This window comes from Triturus cristatus, chromosome 5_1 (assembly GCF_964204655.1).
Source record: "Triturus cristatus chromosome 5_1, aTriCri1.1, whole genome shotgun sequence".
Classification (NCBI taxonomy): Eukaryota; Metazoa; Chordata; class Amphibia; order Caudata; family Salamandridae; genus Triturus; species Triturus cristatus.
Window position 1 is genome coordinate 63,943,222 of NC_140587.1, and position 23,531 is coordinate 63,966,752.

General features: G+C 43.2%; 1 protein-coding gene across 1 annotated transcript in view; it reads left to right on the plus strand.

The window, feature by feature from the left end:
* Positions 1–3,352: 3,352 nt before the first annotated feature.
* LOC146830186 (prostate stem cell antigen-like) overlaps positions 3,353–23,531 on the plus strand; it is a 108,545-nt gene continuing 88,366 nt past the window's right edge. Inside the window, exons 1-2 of the mRNA XM_085604024.1 lie at positions 3,353–3,539; positions 10,118–10,237. Coding sequence (XP_085460150.1) covers positions 3,488–3,539; positions 10,118–10,237 — 172 coding nt within the window. The 5' untranslated portion in view covers positions 3,353–3,487. The remainder of the gene's footprint in view (positions 3,540–10,117; positions 10,238–23,531) is intronic.

A 23,531-nucleotide genomic window follows, 5' to 3' on the forward strand; every position in this document is an offset into this window, starting at 1 on the left:
ATCTCCGCTTTGCGGTGCAAGTTAAGAAACTCACTGGTGTATGCTTTGGCATACTCAAATCTCTTAGAAGATTTTTTCCTCTTCTTCCTAGCCAAGCAAAGGAAACGGTCGCTCTGGCACTTATTCTCTCCCGCTTGGCTTACACTAATGCCCTCTAATGTGGCATTCCCGGCTATTTACTGAGAAAATTGCAAACGATTCAAAACGCCACTGTTAGACTTCTATTTAACATCTCTAGAAGATCTAACATGAGAAAGCATTTGCGTGACCTGCACTGGCTTCCAGTGGCCCAAAGAGTGCAATTTAAAGCTCTTACGGTGGCTCACAGAGCGCTGCACGGTTTGGGTCCTGTCTACATAAGGAAGCGGTTTAGCTTTTATGTCCCCAATAGAGCCTTACGATCAGCCACCCAATGCTTGATGACCAACCCGGGTTTTCGTAGGTCCTGGCTGGGAGGTCAGTCTATTTCCGTTATAACTGCGCTGGCCTGGAACTCTCTCCCTTTAGAAATTCGGAGCATTCAGGAGCTCGGTCCCTTCAAGAAACAACTTAAAACCTTTCTTTTTAATTAGCTGATTCAAACTTCCCGTTCTCTCCGATAACTGCTCGCGTCAGGACACTCTCGAGTAATTGAGCGTGCTATAAAATCCTTTATAACATAACACAACAGGTGGATTTTTTCACTTGGACCGCTGGGTATCAGGCAGACAGAACAAACTAACCCTAGATGTAATATAACGTGTAATCCGGACCTTAGGGGAAAATTCGGACCTTAATAAATGATGTGTATCTAGCGTCTGGCCACAGAGGACCGATAATTGTAAGGCTGTTCCTTTTCTCTGCTCAAATCATTGCGATTTTTGTCCACTGAGCTGATATTGACAGACTGTTGGGCTCACTTAGCTCTGTGTATTACACTAAGCATGCCCTCTCCTTGGGCTGTAGGCTCTAGGGGAGGGCGATGGTTTTATGGATAAAATAATAATTTTTTCTGTCAACCTTTTTCTCTTCTAGTCTCTTTTACATGATACATTTAGGCATTTTTGATGTTGTGGTGCGGTAAAAGTTTTGCAATTGTGCTTTATGTTTAAATGTTGTGTCATGTTAGTCAGTTTATGTGTTTATGAAAAATTACTATTATTCAACAAATCAGAATTGAATATTTTCTATTTCACTGCTAAAATCAACTTGTACTGTTCTGAACTAATCATTGCACTTTGTAACAGGTTGTTATTATTTTATTGCATTAGTCTTTGTCAAATTGTTAAATGTTTTTTATCCAACCATTTTTATAGAGCGTATGTTAGAAATGGAAGTCTCTAGTTGAAGGTTTGTACCTTGTCCAAGTAGGGACCCTTTGCTCCAGTCAGGGTAAGGGGATTACACTTCCTAAATAACCCCTGCTTACCCCCATGGTAGCTTGGCACAAGCACTTAGGCTCATCTCAGAGGCAGTGTGTGAAGTATTTGCACATAACACACAGTAATACAGTGAAGTAGGGAGCGCCAGCTGCATTGGGGTTGCAGTGAAGTGGCATGTGGTGCCGTCCGGTCATGGTGCAGGCAGCGGCTCGGTGACGGTGTCTAGCGGCCTTGGTGAGATCTGGGCTACAGTGTCAAGTGGGGCAGTGGTTGTAGCTAGGGGTGGGCGGAATTTGCGAAATCCACTTTCGCAAAGTATCGCGAAAATGTTAAAAATTATCGCAAACACGCGGAAATATCGCGAAGATGCGGAAGTTTTTTTCCCGCATGTTCGCGAGATTTTCTGCATGGTTGCGGCTCGCCAACTTACCCCTGTGGTTGGTCGCGGGCGCGGCCATCTGTTGCCTCGCGGTGCATGATCGCGAGAAGAAAGAGGTGATCGCGCGACGCATGACATCACTGCGGGCGCGAACTGTTGCGAGACAGCGCAAATGGCTAAAAACAATACAACATCTCATGGAGAACGCGACCGGATCAAGAAAACTTGTCGGCGAACGCAGGGATTCAGGTAAGGCGATCGCGCGCGAGAATGTATTATTTTACAGCGCGAGCAAAAAACAAATTATCGCCAAGCTGCGGAATGCGGAAATTTTGACATTTTCGCGCTTTCCGCGAATCGCGAAAATATCAAATTATCGCAATTTCCGCGAACGGAACGAAATTTTAGCCCAGGCCTAGTTGTAGCAGTGCTTGCAGTTCAAGGGCAAGCAGCATCATCGTCACTGCTGAATCGCCATCATCGGTGGACTCAAGGCTGTGATGCGAGACAGGGCAATTTGATGTGTGGGGTCCACATGTCGTGGTGCAAGTAGCAGCATCGGTTGAGAATCTGGAGTCAATGGCGCCGGAGTCGGTGGGCCAAGTCTGCTGCGTGGGACAGGGTGGTGCGTTGAGTGACTTACGAGTGGTGAACCCAGGCCACCGTGCAGACAGCGGCATCAATGTCAGCATGAAGTGGCGGCATGGAGGATACCAGGGCAGTGACGTGAGGTGAGGCGGTGTGAAGTGCGGTGCCCTCAGGTTAAGGTGCAATCAGCACCTCAGTAAGCAGTCGGATGTGCTGCGTAGCCTTACTTATGATTTATGAGACAACTCAAAGCCACACAGTGTGGCTTTGTGTGGCTTCATAAATCAAAATGAGAGCCCTGCATTGTGTGTGTACCACTTAACGTGATGCAAAAGTGATGCAGGATCACATAAATAAGCCCCACACTGTATTAATGCTCATGATAATACGTACCTCTGACATCGCACAGGTGCATTACTACAAAGTTGCCTGCCAGGTCCAGGCTCCTGGGGGCCCCTACCCTGACTCACAGTCCTCTGCACTCACTCACCTCTGGTAACATACCCCACCCTGGGCCCGTCCTTCCTAGTGGGGGCAGTGACCGACACTCGTCATCCCACCAAAGGCTCGAGCCCGGGGACCTGTGCACAAAGTGATGCTCCTTAGGACTCGTGCCAGTAACCATAGCATTCGAGTGACTGGAAAGCAGACGCTGTAATTTAATACAGGCCTAGATCTCTCCTTCTTTGTTAAAGAAAAGCAACACTTGGAGCGGAACAGCGTTCTCTTCTCATGTCCTTATTGTTGATTGTGTTACCACACCAGCTTTGTGCGCCTGAATGGTTTTGTATTTAGTGGTGGTGACGAAGAAATGTATCTTTTGTAAATGATATCTTTGGAGCATTGTAGGAAAGGACACTGTCCGAGGGGGAGCATTCAATTGAAAATGTGAACAATAGTGTCAAAACAAGAAACGTGTGAGTTCTGTGAACATGTGTTGCCAAGAGCTTTATTTACACAACATTGTTATGCTATATAAAGGCAGCACAGATACATATATGAGACACAGACATCACATAAGAAACTGATGCACAGACCTCACACCTAGATCCCACACAGACATCACACTCAGACCTCACACAGAAACTTCAAGCACAGCTCACACACATAAATACCACCAGCCTCCCTTCTATCCATCCCTGCTCCATCACTTTGAAGGATGAAGGCTGTCTTGGGGTCTCTTCTGGCTGCTGCCCTCCTTTTTGGCACAGGTAAGACTTTCAATAAATGACACACTATGAATGTAAACCTGTGTGTGGCTGTACGTACCTGGTCACCTGAAGATCTACCTGCATGAGGCTGTGCATGTCTGGTTACATCTGAATGTACCTGTGTAGGGGGAGCTGTGTACACCTAGTCATTTCCAAATCTACCTGTGTGAGGCTCTTCATGCCTGTTTTACTTTCGGTTTATCTGTGTGGGGCTTTACATTATGGTCACCTTTGAATCTTCCTGTGTGGGGCTGTGTATGACTCTTCATCTTTACATCTACCTGTGTGGGGCTACACAAGCCTAGTCTTCTTTAGATGTACCTGTGTGAGGCTCTGCATGGCTGCTCATCTTAAATCCACCTGTGTGGGGTTGTCTATGATTGGTAACATCTGAATGTACCTGTGTACTGCAAGATGTGCACACCAAGGGGCATATCAACAACAACCGGCGATAATTATCGCTCAGCGCTGTTAGCGTGAGGATAATTATCGCCAGCTAGCGTGAATTTTTATCGCTGAGATAGCGTGCTATTAGCAACGCTTATCTCAATAGCGATAAAAATCTACACGCTAACAGGCTAACGTGAGATGATCGCTGGAAACCCAGCGATAATCACACGTTACCTTGTTGATAGGGACAGGCAAACTTAGCCATGATATCCTCCTTCCATAGGATATCATGGCTAAGTCTGTAGGGGGCATATCAACAAGGGCTTTATCTCTGCTTTTTTGGCTTTAAAAGCCAAAAAAGCAGAGATAAAACTAGCACCCTATCAACAACAGGGTGCTAACACGCAAATTTGCATGTTAGCACCCTTTTACTCTACGCTTCCCCTTGCATCTCTAATGAGATGCAAAGGGGGCGTTCCAGAGTAAAATAATAGGAGAAATGTCGCTAAGCGACATTTCTCCTATTATCAAGAATGTCGCTAACCCTGTTAGAGACAAAAAAAGCAGCGCTAACCGCGGTTAACGCTGCTTTTTTACGTCTGCTAATTTTCAGACTTAGCCATGATATCCTATGGAAGGAGGATATCATGGCTAAGTTTGCCTGTCCCTATCAACAAGGTAACGTGTGATTATCGCTGGGTTTCCAGCGATCATCTCACGTTAGCCTGTTAGCGTGTAGATTTTTATCGCTATTGAGATAAGCGTTGCTAATAGCACGCTATCTCAGCGATAAAAATTCACGCTAGCTGGCGATAATTATCCTCACGCTAACAGCGCTGAGCGATAATTATCGCCGGTTGTTGTTGATATGCCCCAAAATTAGCAGACGTAAAAAAGCAGCGTTAACCGCGGTTAGCGCTGCTTTTTTTGTCTCTAACAGGGTTAGCGACATTCTTGATAATAGGAGAAATGTCGCTTAGCGACATTTCTCCTATTATTTTACTCTGGAACGCCCCCTTTGCATCTCATTAGAGATGCAAGGGGAAGCGTAGAGTAAAAGGGTGCTAACATGCAAATTTGCGTGTTAGCACCCTGTTGTTGATAGGGTGCTAGTTTTATCTCTGCTTTTTTGGCTTTTAAAGCCAAAAAAGCAGAGATAAAGCCCTTGTTGATATGCCCCCTAGTCACTTTCTCTCAAATCCACCTCTGTAGAGCTGTCCATCACACGCCATGTTTTGATCTACAAAACGTAATGCCAGTACATGCCTGATCACCTTTGGATGTACCTGTGTGGAGCTGTGCATGACTTGTCATCTTTAGATCTACCTGTGTGGGCTATAAACACCTGGTCATCATGAGGTGAACCAGTGTGGGGCTGTGTATGACTAATCATTTTTAGATGTACCTGTGTGAGTCTGGGTATGACTGGGGAGATTGGCCTCCTTCCCATGCCAATATATTCTCATTACTGTGCCAGGACAGCTCATCTCTGTACCAACACACATGCCAACAGTGCTCCTGCCTTGCATCACTAGGGGTTTGATGACTAGAAAAGTGTTTCAATATTAATAAAATTATATAGCTATTATATTCTACATTTTACTTCCAAAGCTGTACATGGAAATTGATGTAAGTCTAACTTTTTGCTCGCTGTCTCAAGGTCATGGTGTCATGTGTTGATCCATTTTGATGTGCAAGTTTCTGTACAGGGGCCAGTGTGTGACATGCACTCACACTCGCCAGTGCACTTGAATGAATGAATGAATGAGGATTTTCTAAAGCGTACAGCTTCCTCGGCGTAGGTGTGCCATGGCTAGCAGAAAACTCACGAGAGGGGGGTAGGGCGGGCCAGCAGTTACTGCCTGAAGAGCCAGGTCTTTAATGCTCTCTGGAATTCTGTTTCTGATTCCAACATGCGGAGATGTAAAGAGAGGGAGTTCCATATTTTATAAGACTGCACCACGAAGGACCTGCCACCCAATTACGCTTTGCGGTATCGAGAGACTTTCAAGAGTCGCAGATTGTTGGATCTTAGAACTCGAGTTGGCTAGTATAGCTGCAACCTTTTTTGGAGGCATCTGGGTCCCAAACTTATGGTGGCCCTAAATACAAGGATCAATGATTTGAATTCAGTCCTCCTGCTTATAGGAAGCCAATGAAGTTGCTTCAAATGTGGAGAGATGTGGTGGCGCCTGGGTACCCTCCTAATTAGCCTTGAGTATTGTATAATTTGGAGCCTGCACAATAAATATGCAGGTAACCCCATCTATAGGCTGTTTGCATAGTCCACTTGAGATGAGACTAATGCATGGTCTTCCAATGTTCCTCTGGCAGAAAGAGTAAGAATTCCCTAATTGCCCTCATCCTTCAGAAAGAATTGGAGGAGATATGTTGTATATTGTCAGAGAAGGAGAGCTCTTTGCCCAGCCTAATACCCTGATTGCTGGCAGATTTTGAGTGGGGGGGTGGAGGTGGATTCAGTTCTGAGGCCACCTCAAACAGGGAGTAAGAGGAGACTCTTGGCTAAAAACCAGAGCTTCCATTTTCTCAGCGTTTAATTTCAGGCAGTTTTTTTGCATCCAGGGTGAGGTCTTTTAGGCAAGACTTGAAGTTGTGAAACACCTCCACTGAGTGTTCCCTAAAAGATAACACCAATTGCTGAGTGCTCAGCAGAAGCACAGGGCTTGGCCTCCGGGGACAGTGAGTGCCCTACATCACCAGGTCAAGCGTAAATGACACAGAGCAGATTAGCTGATGAAGGGGGAGGGGAGATGAACATTACCATGGGAGAGGCAGACACACTTCTGAGGAAGAAACACATTGTGTTAAATGCACACCTGTCTGAGCCCTAGCACGAGATCCACTTCTTTACTCCATGTGCCCCACACAGGTATCGTCACACGAAGCATGAAATATATTCCACATGATATTAAAATGTTATCAAAGCCAAGTGCATACTGGTAAATAGCTCAGTTGGTTAACGTGCCTCACCATGAAGATATCTGTGTGTGTGTCTGATAGCCACATGTCCTGGTGTGTCCTCGCAGCTTTTCATAATTCTGAAATAAATAGAAGGAGTTTTCTAGACTTGGTCAACACGATATTTATGGTGACAGGAAAACCCAGTATGCGCAAATTGTTATCCAAAAAATGAATTGTGTACTTTATGCTGGAGTGAGAGAGGGGTATGCACAACGAGATACAATATGCAGTAAGGTGTGAGACATACACGCAAAGGTGCATATTTATGAGCTTAGTGGCACGGGGCAGCGCAGCAAGTCATCTTTATCCGCTGACCTGCATTACAAGGAAAGGGCAGGAATGCAACGCATTCATCCAAGGGGGCGCATTCCAGTCCTTTCCCCCTGTGCCGGTGCTTTTTTGGCAGCCTAGAACCAATGCAGGCACCTTGGTGCAAGGGCACCTCCATTGCATGCAGGATTGTAGGATTGTTTTTGTGCCGGAAGGGAAACCTGTACAGACTGAAACTGGAGCGGCTTTTTCCTATTATACCGCATACATAGAAAGAGGGGAAAACAGGAGAAATAAAGATATTTCTCCGTGGTACGCCTTCCCTGGTGAGGTGTACGATTGCTGGACATTCCCAGGTTTACAAGTCCTTGTAAATCTGGGAATGTATCAAAATCCGTGGGAGTTGCATGAGAGCACCCATTGCAACGCCCATTGAATGGCTCAATTGCGCAGGGTAAGGTAGCACAGCGATTTGCGCTGCATTGCCTTACTGCAGATTTCAGAGCAAAGTGGCTTTGCGTGGCTTCATACATTTGACTTTAGAGGCTTGTGTCACGCATGTAGCACTTTGTGCGTGCAAATGTGATGCAAGTCTCTCATAAATATGTCCTGAAGATTGAGGCTGTGCGACAAAGTCCGGCCTATTGTCCTGTTTTCAGACTGATGTTTTTCAAATCTAATGTTTAAAACTCATTCTGTATGGATAGGTTTTATACTATATTATAGGTTGTTATCAACATTCCATTCTATTGTGGCTCGTAGCCAGTCCTATCTAATTAATATTCATTAGGTAGCTTACAAATTGAAACAGACTCTAAGGGCCACAATCACAGGGATGGCGTCTGCAAGGGTCAACAGACCACCATGCCTCTGACTACTTTGAAACAACACTTTTCTTTTGGTACAAGCAGCCTGATTTACTTTAGCCCTTTCCCCGCTCATGACGGAACCACTCGTCATGAGCCACGGGTGCCGTGTGCTCATGACGGAGTGGTTCCGTCATGCTGCGGCCGTTGGCGGCCACTCCTCCCACACGGCGCTAATTCCCCGCCTGTGCGGGCGATTAGCGCAGTGGGCGGAGTCGTGACGGAACCACTCCGTCATGAGCACAGCTCAACCGTGACTCATGACAGAGTGGCTCCGTCATGAGCACAGCGCCACCGCGCTGCCCCCAAACCCCCCCCCCCCCTCCCCCCCCAGCGCTGCGGCGGAATTCCTGCCGCAGCCAAGGCGTTAAAGAAGATTGCACTGCTTTAAAAATAATATCTTTCTAAAAGTTGCAGGGACAACTATGGCCTCCTGGACCTCAGCCTTCTCCTTCTAAAACCTGTACCACAATTCACAGGGGAAAGGGGTTCAAAGGGGCCCCTTGTTTTTTGTGATTAAGTCACTGCCCTAACTTGGGAGCTGGTAACTCTTCAGTGGTTTGCATCTGTGATTCGGGTCGCCAGGGCTGCAAGTTATTACTGCAGTTAATACCGAATGGAAATTTGGAAGTGACGCCTACAACATGCCCCTTCCAAACCCTGACTCAGTACCCAATCACAAACACACTATGCACTGCTTTTCTCCAATATTTGTGAACAACAATTTTTCTGACCAAAGGTTTCAAACATAGGACCCGATTCACAGAACTAACTTAAGACAAAATCCTAAACTTACTACCATTTTGGTATTCACAGAAGGCACTTACTCATTTCGGTATTCACAGAAGTTAGGAGTCCTAATTTTAGGACTCCTAAATGCCTTCTGTGAATATCGAAAGTCTTAAAATTAGGATTTTTTTTTCAGTTTAGGAGTCCTAAAGTTACGACTCCTAACTTTACTACTACTAAACTGAGAAAAATCCTAATTTTAAGGCTTTCGATATTCGCAGAAGGCATTTAGGAGTCCTAAAGTTAGGAGTCCTAACTTTACTACTACTAAATTGAGACAAATCCTAATTTTAAGACTTTCGGTATTCACAGAAGGCATTTACGAGTCCTAAAGTAGGAGTCCTAACTATACTACTACGAAACTGAGAAAAATCCTAATTTTAAGGCTTTCGGTATTCACAGAAGGCATTTACGAGTCCTAAAGTTAGGACTCCTAACTTCTGTGAATACCGAAATGAGTAAGTGCCTTCTGAGAATACCAAAATGAGTAAGTGCCTTCTGGATTTTGTCTTAAGTTAGTTCTGTGAATCGGGCCCTAAGTATGTGAAACCTTATGTAACAGCTGCCTCAGATTCTTGTATATAGATATCATGTAACATTAATACAGGTTCAGAGAGGATCCAAGTAGAAGCACCACAGAGAGCAGCATGCCAGTCTTATATGCAGAGCCACTGGAATCATGCGGTTGTGCAGCCCTGGTGATTTTCACATAATTATAGAATTGCCACATTTGCCACATAATTCATCATCTGCCTCATAATCTGCAGACTCTAACCAAGAAAAATCAATTGTTTCTAGGTCAAAGGGTTCAGATGTTAATAAAATGAGGTATGGTGTGTTGCAGCTCAGTGGAAGGCCCTTTGCACAGCTGAACTGGTCAGCTTTCTGCAGCTTTTTGCAGCGCATTGATATATTTGGGTGTGAAACATGTACTAATGAGGTGAAACTAATACCCAGATAGTGGTAACAGCTGTGAACGTGACAAAGTACTGAAGTAACACTATTACAAAATGGGCCACATTATGCTGCATAATTTGGCTTTTTTGCCGCATTATTTAGCCAACACTGCCACCTAATTTGGCCCTCTCATGCCGCATGATTCCAGCTTATATGTTACTATTGCATGCATTTCATACAGGCTGAGGGAGGCCACGGAGAAGAAACCCAGCAGCCTGCGAAAGGCTCAGAGGGACCACACAGACACTGTTTCGTGGCCTCAGAGTGAGAGGAAATGTTGAGTGAATGGGACCTGCCTCTTACCTGTTGTTTCTTCTTCCTCAGGTCATGCCTTAACTTGTTACACATGCGGTACAGTTACGAACAATGCAGACTGCATGACGTCAAAAAAATGCCTCACTGGAGTGGATTCTTACTGCATGAGCACCTACGCATCCGGCTCAGGTAAGGGAGGCTGACCACTGGGGTGCAAACGTGGAGGTAAAGCGCTCAACCTCACTCGGCATTTCCCACAATGCACTGCCAATCTGAGCCCCAGCCTGGGGTTTCTCTACAGATTCCAGTGATGATGGAAATACTGGGTGTGGTGTTAACGTGAAAAGTGATGTGTGTGTGTGTGTGTGTGTGTGTGTGCGTGTGCGTGTGCGTGTGCGTGTGCGTGTGTGTGTGTGTGTGTGTGGGTTTGTGTTACTATCCTTGTGGGGACTTAGGTGTGATAACACACTCACGCTGTGGGGACTTGAGTGCACTGTGGGGACCTGAACCCAGGTCCCCACAAGGCAATATCTTCTAAATGATAAAAAATGGCTTCAGGAACATCTGTGTCGCTTTTTACAACTTTTGAAAAAATTGCCTTGTGGGGACCTGTGTTTCATCAAGTGTGTTTATATTTGTGCTCAGCTCTGCCCCCGAAGACTGGAGATGGTACTGCAGTCTTAAACACACTTTGCATTTAAACACACTTTGCTCACCAGAATCTCATGCTAGCAGCAGAAAGGGCAGCTATTTCAAAGGGAAAGCTGCATAGCCATGTGATTATTCAAATATTTTAATGAAAATTTAAAAAAATTCTATTTATTAAAATTATTTTTTTATTTACATGAAGCAATTTAATTTAGAATTTTTGTGTCTGAAAATTGTTTGAGGTTTTATAAATATTGCTAAAGGCAATTAGGGTCAGTTTCTAACCCCAGGATACTTCACAATTGTCTTTTGATCTGTATCTGCAATTAAAGAATGATGGTGCACTGCGCTGAGATAGGATATAAACTGATCTGAGTGTTTTTTGTAAATAACCTTGAGGCATAAATGCCTATTGTTACATTTTAATGCTTGTATCAGGAATTCTGAGTTTTTATGTTGCGTTGTCTTTGTTCACATACTATGATGCACTATGGAATATGTTCTTTGAGATGATGGCTAGATGTGCGAGTGACTAGCGCTGTATTGTGCTAAGGGCTACGTTCTTGCATACAGTGAACGGAAGCAATGTTATGCACGCAGCGTGTGGAAGTAGCTATTTAAAAGGCAAGGGATGCTCTTCTAAAATTAATTCACTTCTTGAAAGATATATTCGATTATCACAATAATATTTATTTTGAGTGGTTTAAAGAGCAGAACAATATGCAGAGAATAGAGCGAGCACCAGAAATTTGTGACAAGGAACAGTGTGGGATGAACGAATTGCCATTGTGCCAAGTTGTTTGATACCTTTGCAGTAGGTCAGCACACCTGACCATCTTTTTTATGACTAGAGAGTTAAACAGAATGTTCGAATTTCTGCCTTTACATGTATTATGTTAGAATTGTGAAAATTATGGGTTTCTTTTGTAGGAAATGGGTTGATTACATGCACTTAAACAAATAAGATGTTGATTGGCTGAGTATACCACATTTATGTTCAGCCAGACTACAAAAATGCACTGCTTTGTCATGATGACATATTCATACACAAAAGCCAAGCCATAGAGAAAATTAGATTCCTACGATGGAACTTTACATTTCACCTTGTATGAAAACTGCCAATTATTTAACTAAGTTACTGTTTGCATAGCGACTAAAACTGGAGGACAATCAGGCTTCCTACAACCAGACACACACCTTTCAATCATAGTGCAAAGGGGTCTGTGTCATGTCTAGCATAGGTTTCCAGTACAAGATCTTTGCCTAGACAAACTTTAAAAATGTACCCACTTTAGATGTGTGCTGCACTGTAAAGGTTTTGGGGGAATAAAAGCATTCCATGTTTTTTACCCTGTCCTCCAGGATGCATTATTTTTTGGGCCAAAACCTGCCTAATAGTGATAGTAGATGGGGTTTTACATCAAAAAACATGGGTGGTTGCATGCAAATGTCCATGTACCTCCATGGCACTCTCCTTTGATGCAGTGATGCAAAATACTGCATTGCGTTACTTACAGGCACATTTCCATGACAAATCACTTTTTGAGCAAGATAGTAAATTAAAAATAAACATTTTGTACTAGATTGCCTCATTTTTGTAAAGCAAACCCAGTGCAAAATGTTGGTACATCTGCCCATGTCTTCAAAAAGCAGCATAGTCGATTTATTAAAAAACAAATCTTAACCAGACTTAATCAATAAAATTAGAAGAACTAGAAATGGCAAAATTCCCCTTCAAATGACATCTTTATAAAGTTGCAAATAAGTCACACAGTAACTACTTAACCATGTTAGAATAAGTATAAGTAGCACTGCTTTAGAATTCAAGTTTTCACAAGATTTTTATACATTTTTAAGTCACTTTTGTCGTTGGCTTCTTCCTCCTACACATTTATTGGTTATATTTCCAAATGCGTTTATGTTTAATATCATTAACCATAGCCTAAAATATCAAACTAAAACAAAATTATAAAAAAATGCTGTCTTGGCAGTGCACTACACCGGTCATTTAAAAGATGGTTAAAACTGATCCCTGATTTCCCTCAGTAGAAGTAGGCTGTTTCTTACAAATTGCTAAATTGTATTTCTTCTAATGCAGTAAAGTACATAGGCAATTTAGCACTGATGTTTGCATTGAGATAAAGCACTACAAACTCAAGTGATTTTGGTAAATAGTAGACTTTCAGAATATTTGTCCTTTTCTTTAGTCCGTTTCACCAATATTAATTAATAGAATGGTATAGGAGCTCAGTGGTTGAACATGCGCTCAAGAGATTATAATGTGATGTGCATTTCCAAGTTTACACGTGTGGCAGGGCTGACGCCACCTTTTCCCCTTGATACCATTGACTTATGTCATGCAGTCATGTTTCATAACAGTGCTGAAAGCTGGATGCACTTTGGGTAAATATCTATTTCAAAAGAGGTATTAGTAATTATATGATAAAGTTATATTTCTAAATGCATTATTCCTTGTAAACCTTGGCCGAGACTGACCAAATTTTGAAAGCCAAAAACTTGGGCATACCATAAACATAAAAGGAGAGCTACAATTTGGCAGCGCCCCTGGGCATAGAATGGGGTTCTGGGTAACACTCACCAATATAGAAAACGGATGACATAGAGGCACTGAGCATAAATTAAATGTAACTTTTACACACCATATCATTTTTAATTACATAATTTCTTATAAGGACTATTAACTATTCTTGCCCTGGTGCACGTCAAGACATGCTTTCTGTGTGTTTAGTTGACCATCTTTGAAAACCAGCACATATGCTGAATTCAAAGAAATTGCCAGGACAGATGCTGAAAAAACAGAACCGTCCTGGCAAATTGGGATTTCTGGGCACTGTACCTTACCTACACCCAATAGCGGCTCGCATAGGGCGTGCTGTGGGATGGTGAGGCGGGAAGGGGTAGGGTGGGGGTATGGCAAACACGGACATAGGAGGGAACGGAGGAAAGTAATTATTACGTTCCTCCGAACCGTCGTATGTCCGTGTTTGCTTCCCCCCGCCCTTCCACCGCGCAGCACGCCCTGAGACCTGCTACTGCCTACACAGATGTTTCATACAAACTGACAGTGATGTTCCTTCTTGCATAAACATTCTTATTTATAATAGATGCCAAACTCTTCGCTTTCAACAACATGCATGTCCAAATGTAAAATATAACTGTTTTATTATGGTTTATAGTGGCAGTGGACTGTAAGTAAAATGTTGCTGTTTGTCATTGATGCTGGTGTTTGCCAATTTTAGACATTGGTTTCTTAAATAAGAGACAGCACCCCAGGTTGAATCATTGCTAAATATTCCCAATGTAGAAATAGTAATTTGTCACAAAGTCCACAAAAGTATGGCCGCCACAGCTGGGCTCCTAGCACACAATCTTTTGTAGGAACTTGTTGATACTTTGAAAAGTAGAGCTACACAATTATGTTGAGACAGTCTGTACAAGAGAGTAGGCCTGAACAAAATGTTGTTATGCCCGGCATAATCTTTTCTGCATTTTGCTTTATGCTTTTTACATGAAATTAGACCGTTATGCCACTGTGATATTTTACATTTATTTGGGGAGAAAAATCCTATTGTGGGATACTGGAATAACATGAACGAATCGAAAGAGAGCAGCTGCTGCTCAAGTCATGTGCAATGTGCATGTCAAAGTGGACATGAGGATGCATTTCATACTAAAAGATAGCACTAAATACAGCTTTTCAGCTCATGTAATTGTGTGTAATTTCATATAATTTTCCATAAAGTCGTCATAATTATGCAAATGGAAATTATGTGAATTTCACACACCTCTACCACCATGGGCAAGCCATCCATTAGGTAAAATATAACTTTCTTACAATACAAGTCAGGCTGCACCCCTGTAGTTAACTCCAGCTACAGTCCTTCAGCCCTTAAGCCCAAGTGAGACTATATCCCTGTGTCCAGCTCAAACTGCAGTCCTATGCCTACCTGAGACTGCAGGTCCTTGTCCAGCTCAGGCTGCTTGTCTATGTCCAGTTGAGGCTGCAGACCTGTGCTCAGCTCTGACTTTTTTCCTGTGCCCAGCCTGTAGAACTATGCTCAGCTCAGAATTCATTCCCACGCCCAACCCTGACTAAAGGTCGGTGTCCAACTCTAACTGTGGCCACGTACCAAACTCTTCCTGCAGATCTGCACCCTTTGCAGGCTGCAGACCTGTTTCCAATCTGAAACCGCAGGTCTGTGCTGAGAAGAAACTGCAGGCCTGTGCCCAGCTCAGACTTCATGCCTGTGCCTAGCTCTAGCTAATAGGTCTGTGCACAGCTCTGACTGCAGCTCTGTACCAAGGGCAAACAGCAGCCCTGTGTGCATCTTTACCTGCAGACCTGTCCCCAGATCATCCTGCAGCCCTACGCAGAACTGAGACTTCAGGCCCTTGACCAGCTCAGATTGCATGCTCTTGACTAGGTCAGACTGAAGATCTGTGCCCAGGTCAGAAATGTAATTAAGCAGAGTACGATGAGTAAGGCTCAAAGATGGGATGGAGTACCAATGTACACATTTGGTAATAAAATCACTCTTTGGGCTCCACTTATCACGAACAAGCTAAGAAGTGCCGCTGCCATTGGTCCACTTAAATCCTGGTCCACTTCTATTATCGTTCCCATCTTTGAAAAGGGCGACAGATCAGATACATGTTTCTATCGCCCTATTTCCTTTACTGATTCCACATGCAAGCCGATGTCAATATGAATAATGACACATTCATGTATAAAAATGAAATCGCATCTTTATTGTCAAATTTACTGTTTGTGAACTCCATGTCAACCCTGACTCAGAAATACGAAGTTATTAGGCCCTGAGACACAGGTCTGAGGTCAGTAATTGACAGGTCACAGGTGGGGTGGTACATAGCAGATCAATCCCACAGATAGGTGCAGAGACACCACAATGGTCCAGGGAGATTGGCCCCAATAAAGCGTACATTGCCGGAGGGGTGCGTGCGCTCCCAAAACACCATAAAGGCAGATGCCACATGAAGTTAGGAACACATAGCCAAGTAGGACACAGCACACACAGTACACACAGTGGTCATGCTCTCCCCATGCTGGACATCTAGACACATTACTCACTGGCCGCATTGTGTCTACGCAAGTTCAAAGCTCACCTGGATTCCTCATCCAATACATTGATGTATGTCTCCAAAGATAGAGGTTCACATTCCTTACCATAAAAGTATCACCAGAACTGTTTTATTGCATTCATGGAACTGTATAAACATCCATGTTCTACCAATTGTAAATTGGGACAGTCCTCAGACCCTATGTCTGTGGCAGTTCTCCCGGTTGCATTGTTTAACCCTTTCGATGCGCATGACGGAGCGGTTCCGTCATGCGCATCGGTCGCGCTGTGCGGATGACGGAACCGCTCCGTCACGGCCCCGCCCGCGCAACGAACCTTCAGCGCGGGGCGGTAATCCGCGCCGCGCTGAAGGGGTTAATAGAACAGACTGTTCTGTTTTGCCAAAAGCTTCTTGTCTCTTGTTTTTTCACGGTATTTCATGTTGAAGCACCAAAGGTTTTGGGAAGGATCTTGTTAGCCCGTTTGGAGGCCTGGGTAGCCGAAAAAGGTAGCTTGTCCCCAATACAGTATGGGTTCAGAAGGGTCTCGGCACGACAGAGCAGTATGTGGAGTGAAGTACAGTGAAATGGGGTAGAGTGGACTGATGTGCAGTGCATTCGAGTAGAGTGGAATAGCATACAGTGGAGTGGCAGAGAGTACGGCACGTTACTTTAAACGTAGCGTGAAAGTGTGTGAATGGATGTAGATGTAATGTGGCAGTGTAAATGGTCATTTTTGGTAGTAGATGTAAATAGTTTAAGTAGTGTTAAAGTTATAGATCTGACAATACTTACTTATATACTGTGCCTTGGTATACTATGGTAACATTGCAGTATAACGCGGTAAATACCGATAACAAGGTAGCATATGACTGGCTAGCAACTGTGTTTACAAAACATAACAGGCAGCTATGTAGTTTTTAGCCCACTTTTGTTTCATTCTGGGTTAGGGCCTTAGATATAGGTAAGTAGTGTTTTTTATTGTTGTACCCTACCTATTACCAATGTATTAGAGTAGTAAAAGGTAGTGAAAATTAGTTTATATTTTTTGCTATATTTTTAAAACAGTTTATAGAGAACTACGCTAGAACCAACAAAGTACCATGGTAGTTCAGGAAAAAAATTACAACATTAAAAAAAATGCAATGTATTACACTATATTAGAGAAATATAATGTAGTAGAGTGTGTTTAAAATATACTATCAAATCTTTTATTTTTAAGTAGCGTGTTAAAGTGCACTGTAGTACACCATATTTGCAAAATATAGTATACTACAGTGTATTGTAAAGTTTGTTACATATTTAATTTAAAAAAATTAAGTACTGCAGGTATGCCTAGGTAGGACTGCGGTGCTGTGATATTTTTTTAAATATTGAGTAACTTACAAATAATTTTCCCTACCTATTACCACTTTGTTAAAGTGGTAATAGGTATGGAAAATATATGAAACCTAATACTCACCTATATCTAAGGCCTAAATAAGAAAAGCTGAAGTGTACGTAAAACCAACATGGTTGCCTTTAAATTTTGTAAAGGCAGACATTAGCATTCACCACAGTACTTTCGCAAACTTTTGTGTAACTACAACAGCCACCGTTATCACTAAGTTAAAACGCCTTATAAATTTGAGAAATAGTTACCCTACTTATCTGTACTACCCAAAAGGATCATTTAAACACCATAATCTTTACTCCAGCCACATCAGTGCAGCCGTTTTTGTGCTACATGCAACACCAAAGTCTATGGAAATTACATTGGTGGAAAAACCTGTTTTGGGACCTTGGTTTTTTCTCTGCACCCTCATAATGAACTACCACAAAACTTGCCATCAACAGTCAATTTAGCTATAGGCTAGGAAAGTATTGTAGAGATTCATCAAATGGGAGCAAAGTTATTAGAAAGCAAAACTCCAAGGAATTCCTATCTCTGGGATTCCTAACTAGAACTACAAAGTGGCTACTGGCACTCTGAAATTTATATCTAGATGTATATATCTATATCTATCAAATGTTGTTGTTTTTTAGGAGGTTAGGCCCTAGCCCTCTTTCCTTTTTAGGTCGAGGACTACCGGTCTGCCGGAGGCAGAACCGGAAGTCGGAGATTTAATGTTTTCTAGAGTGGCTATTTAGCCCGCCTCTCTTTTTGCTTCTCCTCCATTGGCTGGCTTCTTAAACGGAGGCCAACCATTGGAGGAGAGAGCCGTCCCTCCAAATAGGCTCCGTCTTTTTCAGATTCGGGGGCGTGTTCCTTGCTGTTCTTTCCACTTTTTAGCCACGCCCTTTTAGAACAGCAGGAACACGCCCCCGAATCCGAAAAAGTTTCGAAGCTTCCATCCGCCATTTTTTTCCTGTCGTCTGCCCATGAGGATCCATCCATTCGGCGCCGTGTTGTTGTGCCGCTGCGTTTCTCTTCCCGACCTGCCCCCATTCCTACAAATACTTATGCGGTGATTTATTTATGTAAACGACACAGTGCCCAGACAGCTGACGTGAGCCCCGACCTCCTTCGTCGACCGTCCCTGTTCGCAGTGACGGACATTTTGGAATGACGGTGTTCGGTATTAAATACAGAGGTGCTGAAAATTAAACCGCTACCATAGACGAATACGTTGGCAATATACAAATAGTGAAGCTGTCGTAAGAGCAGTTTTGTACGAATGTTGACTATGTATAATTTTTGGATACTTAAAGAGGTCCGTTCTTCCACAGTGTAAGCATTATGTCCAATCTAGGTATAGGCATGTCCACTTCTCTTTTCGGCGTCATCGGTACGATTGTTTAATTGCTTGCTACTGAATAAATAACTAATACACCTCTTTATGAAGATGACCGCTGCGGTGACAGCAATTTTGCTCTAGGTGCTTCAAACAATTGATTAGACAGGAAATTAATATGCCCTTTGTCTCTTTTCTATTTTGCTGCCATGCTTCGCCTCTCTGAGACGAGGAAGTGACGTTAATATCTTGTGGAAAAGAAACAGTCATCCACGTGCGCTTATCCCGCGAGTCAGCTGGCTGGTGTGGACCAATGGGTGCGCGCTTCGCTTCGTGTAGTTGAGGCCAGGCTGTGACGCGAGTAGGTGGCAGGGGTGTGGACCGTGGAGGAGTGCTGAAGAAAGGTAGTGTCAAGGCGGGCTGGGACGGCAGTTGTTGGAGCGCGGTCAAAGGTCTGGAAGCACCCAACGAGCAGGTGAAGTGCTTTACTTGCGGGGTTATTCTGGAGTGTTTTGTGGGCATAGTCATTATTTCTTTTGAACCACTTTTTACTTGCATAAATGCGCAGGCGCGGCTGAATAGTGGCAGTGTTCCGGCGCCTTCGTAGTGTCAGCTTACTCTCGGTAACAGTTAAGTGCGTTTTGGAGTATGCATTACTGCCGTCTGTAGTGTGTATCACTGTTTGTCATCTATATCTTTGGAACGTAGTGAATTTGAAGTCAAAGACGGCAAGAGTATCATGCCACGATTTATAGTTGTTAATTTAATTGACAGCCTCTAAATATGTGCATGGACGGCCGACTAGTGTGATTGTTTCGGCGTCTGCGCACCATTCTCCAATTATGAGACAATCACAGCCGCCTGCTATTTGGCTACGATAGTAGCGCACTATATAAATAGGTTGTGGTTCCGTCACCAACTCACCTCCGGTCGCCGTAACTATCTCTCACTCTAACACACTACTTAAAAACTTCACTCACTCTCTTTCTATCTCACTACCTCACTTTCCATAACTACATCACTATCTATTTCTATCTCACTCTCACTACCTCACTATATCACAACACACTCTCTCAAAACTTCACTACATCACTCTTTCACTACCTCACTCTATCTCACTACTTCACTACATCACTCTGTTTCTATCCTAATACCTCACAACATCCCTCACTACCTCACTCTCTTTCACTACCTCAATCTTTCTCTATCTCACAACATCACTCACTGTTTCTATCTCACTACGTCAGAAAATACCTCACTCACTAACTCACTCTTTCACTACCTCACTCTCTATCTACCTCACTCTCTCTCACTACCTCACTCTCTATTTCAATACCTCACTCTCTATCTCACTACCTCACTCTCTCTCTGCTAATGCAATAGGTATCACACATGCAAAAAAAAAAACTAATGCCAATAGAATAGACAATGCCATAAATTTAGGGATACAAAAATCATAAAAAAATAATGAGCAATACCAATAGCTCTACCTAGAATGTTGCCGAGACCATTGCATTGTAAATGCTTGTTTGGTATGTTCTGGGGTAATCCCAAGTCCCCCTTTTTAAGACAAAACCTACCTTTACCCCTACCTGCGCCCGAATCCTAAAATCACCCTTATCTTCCTTCACCTCTATCCATACCTTGACCCTAAAATCTCCCTTACCTCCCTTGACCTTATCCCTTAACACTAAAATCATTCTTACCTTGCTTTACCTCTTCCAACCCATTCACCCTAAGCTTAACCTTACCCTAACCTCCAATTATCTCTACCAGCCCTAATCCTAAAATCACTCACCTCTCTATACCGCTTCCAACCTCTTCACACTACACTTACACATTAACTCTAAAATCACCTTACCTCCACTGACACATTAACCCTAAAATCACCTTTACCCTCAATATCTATACCTACTCAGTAACCCTTAGCCTCCTTTTCCACTATGAACCTTGTAACCATAAAATCACTCATAACCCCTTTACCTCTACTTACACCTTGACCCTGTTTCGTTCTTTAAAATAACATAACGCTATTTAAAAAATATATACTTACCTGTGAAGTAAAGTACTGAGTGGTAAAGGATTCATGGTAAGAGTAAAAATCTATTAGCATCATTTGCCTGCGTATTACTTATTGTGTGGTAAATAGTGATAGGTAATTGTCATGCAGGGTAAAAAGAAAATCATGGTAAAGGTTAAATATCTGAGACGGGCCCAGTTGGAGGAGAGTTGACTGGTTGCTACGGGTACAGCCCTGTCAGCATAGGGCTGGACTTGTTTACTTAGGGGGATATTTACAAGCCCCTTGCGTCACCGGACTGTCACTTTTTTGTGACGCTCTAGTGGTGCAAATCACAATATCATATTTATGAGGCCACACAAACCCACAATGCGTGGCTTTGAATGGCCTCATAGCTATGGAGTAATGCAAGGCAGCACAAATCGTTGAGTTGTCTTACTCTGCACTCAGGAGGCGTTCCATCGGTTTTGCTGAATTTTTCCCAGATTTACTAGAGCGCGTAAACCTGGGGAAGTGCCAAAATCTTACGCCTCCTGAGGTGAGACGTAACAAGGAGAAATAACCTTATTGCTCCTGATTTTTTCCTCCATTTAGGATTATTTTTGTGCAGAATTGTGCCACTTCCTGCAGAAAAACAATTCTGCTGACAACACAAGCACCCTTACACCTTGGTGCAAGGGTGCATGCATTGGAGATAGACTGCCAAAACGGTGCCAGTGCAGGTGGGAAGGACGGGAATGCACTGTATTGCATACATACGGTACATTCCTACCCTTTCGCTTTGACGTAGAGCACTGCAGCAAGCTGACTTGCTTTGCTGCCCTACACCAAATCCCCATAAATAAGGGCCTTAATTTCTTGCACTTGCTACTGTGCACATTTAGGAGCAGATTTACCAACATTTAAAGCAATTTGTTTTCATCACAAAAGTGACGCAAACCAGCACAATGTTTTTATTAATATTTACTTTCAAGTTTTGTGTTCGAAATTGCCTAAAAGTAATGTCATGCACTGCATTGCATTACTTCGCGTAAAGGGGCATTACATGGACTCTCCCATGCAACCACCCATGCTTTTTGACAAAAACCCTATTCACCAAAAATGTGAGACAGTATTGTGCATCAAAAACTAACATTATTTGAAAGCAGGTGTTAAAAGGAGAAATATTTTCCTTTCAACTCTCTTTTCTGACTTTTCATGTGTGCTGCACTGTACAGCACACATACAAGGTAGTAAAAGTTTGAAAACTGGTCTGAGCATAGTATTTTGTACTGGAAGGGAATCCTTCCAGTACAAAGCTTATGCTAGACTCTCGATGCACCCTTGCATTTTGGTGCAAAGGTGGCGCACAACAGCAAAATTCTGTGCCGGCGCTAGGTGGAGTGGAGGACAGAGCCATTTCGCTGTAGATATGGTGCTCTCCTGCTCCTTTCGTGTCATACAACGGAGCGCAGTACAGCATTTTTGCCACCCATAGGATGTTGCGACAGAGCCATTGGATCATAATAACAAACATTGTGGCGGTAACTCCATACAGACAGCCATATCCCCCTGCTGCAGAACACTTGATCATGCAGTCCGGGCAGTCACGACGTGCAGGATATTTGTGTTACATATTTCTTACTGGTGGTCTGACAGTGAGATTATGTGTGGCCTTCATCTCTTTATCCAGACAGGTAAGAGTCTTTCCCAGTTACAATGACCGGCCTAGGGCTGTCAAGGCCAGCTGTGTTTTTATAAAGCTGCAGCCTGAACAACTTCTCAACAGCAATTTCAGCAGCACTCAGGCAGCGACTTTCATGCTCTGCAGAGGCCAGTTCAATTAACATCAGCACCACCAGGCAAGCCCGACACTTACAAGTACACACAATATCACTAGAGATGACAGAGGTGGTAAACTGAAGCAGTAAGGACACTGACATCCAGATATATCCCCCAGAGACCCATGTACCGAGGTGTTCTCATACTCACAGCTAACTGAATCATGCACAGATTTTATAAAAAAGACAACAAGTAAAGTTTTTTAGTGCACCCAGCTAGGGCCCTGTCACTGACTTGTAAAATGCTGAAATACACCCAGGTTTAGCAGAAGAAAAGCAGCCATTTGTTTTAAGTTTTGCCATTCTGCAAGGTCAAAAGCTGTAGGTGAGAAAGAATTTGTGTAAAATTCTCAGTGTTCATTGGCAACATGGCAAATTGTTTTCAGTATGATCATCTTAGAAAGGGGAAGTGGGTTAATGACCTTTTTTGGGGGGAGGTTCAGCAATTGTAATGTCCTTTTAGAGCGTTTCAATACTCAAAAGTGGCTCATTTCTGATATGTATCTCTTTACATGCACTTCATTTCTTGGTTTTACTCACTATAAAGTGTTATCATTCAATGTGTCATATGTTTGGCATTAGAATGCCATTCATAGGTACACTGAAACCATAAACACTTCCCACTCTCCCTTCAACCAGGCTTCCTGGTGTGCCCTAGGGCCATAGTCACTGCCCCAAACTCAACAGCGCCAAGCGCCTGCCTGATGTGCCTCACCCAGCACTTACACTACTCATCCCCTCTATCACATCCACATCCAGATCAAGACATCATAGACATACCACACCAACATAGCACACAATTCCAACCATATATATATCTTACTAAACACCATACACCCACAAACTACCAAACACACATCTCAACTCATGCTCATTAAAGCACATTGTGTTGCCCACCAGGCTCCAGACACTGCAGACCTTATCACAGGCCACATTTTCAGTACATTCTTCATCCTTGAAACCTGGCCCCATTCTCACACATCCTATGCATCCTCTTACTTAGAGATTAAAATATTCAACATGCACATTATAAAGAAGGAGGCCTTGAGGACATCAACAAACCCTGCCTGGCCCTGCAACCTTAGTAAATAACAAAAATGAAATAATTAATGCTCTTAACACACCACTTCCCAGTGTACACAACCCAATCCAGCACCTTTTATCTCACCTACAGATCTCTCCG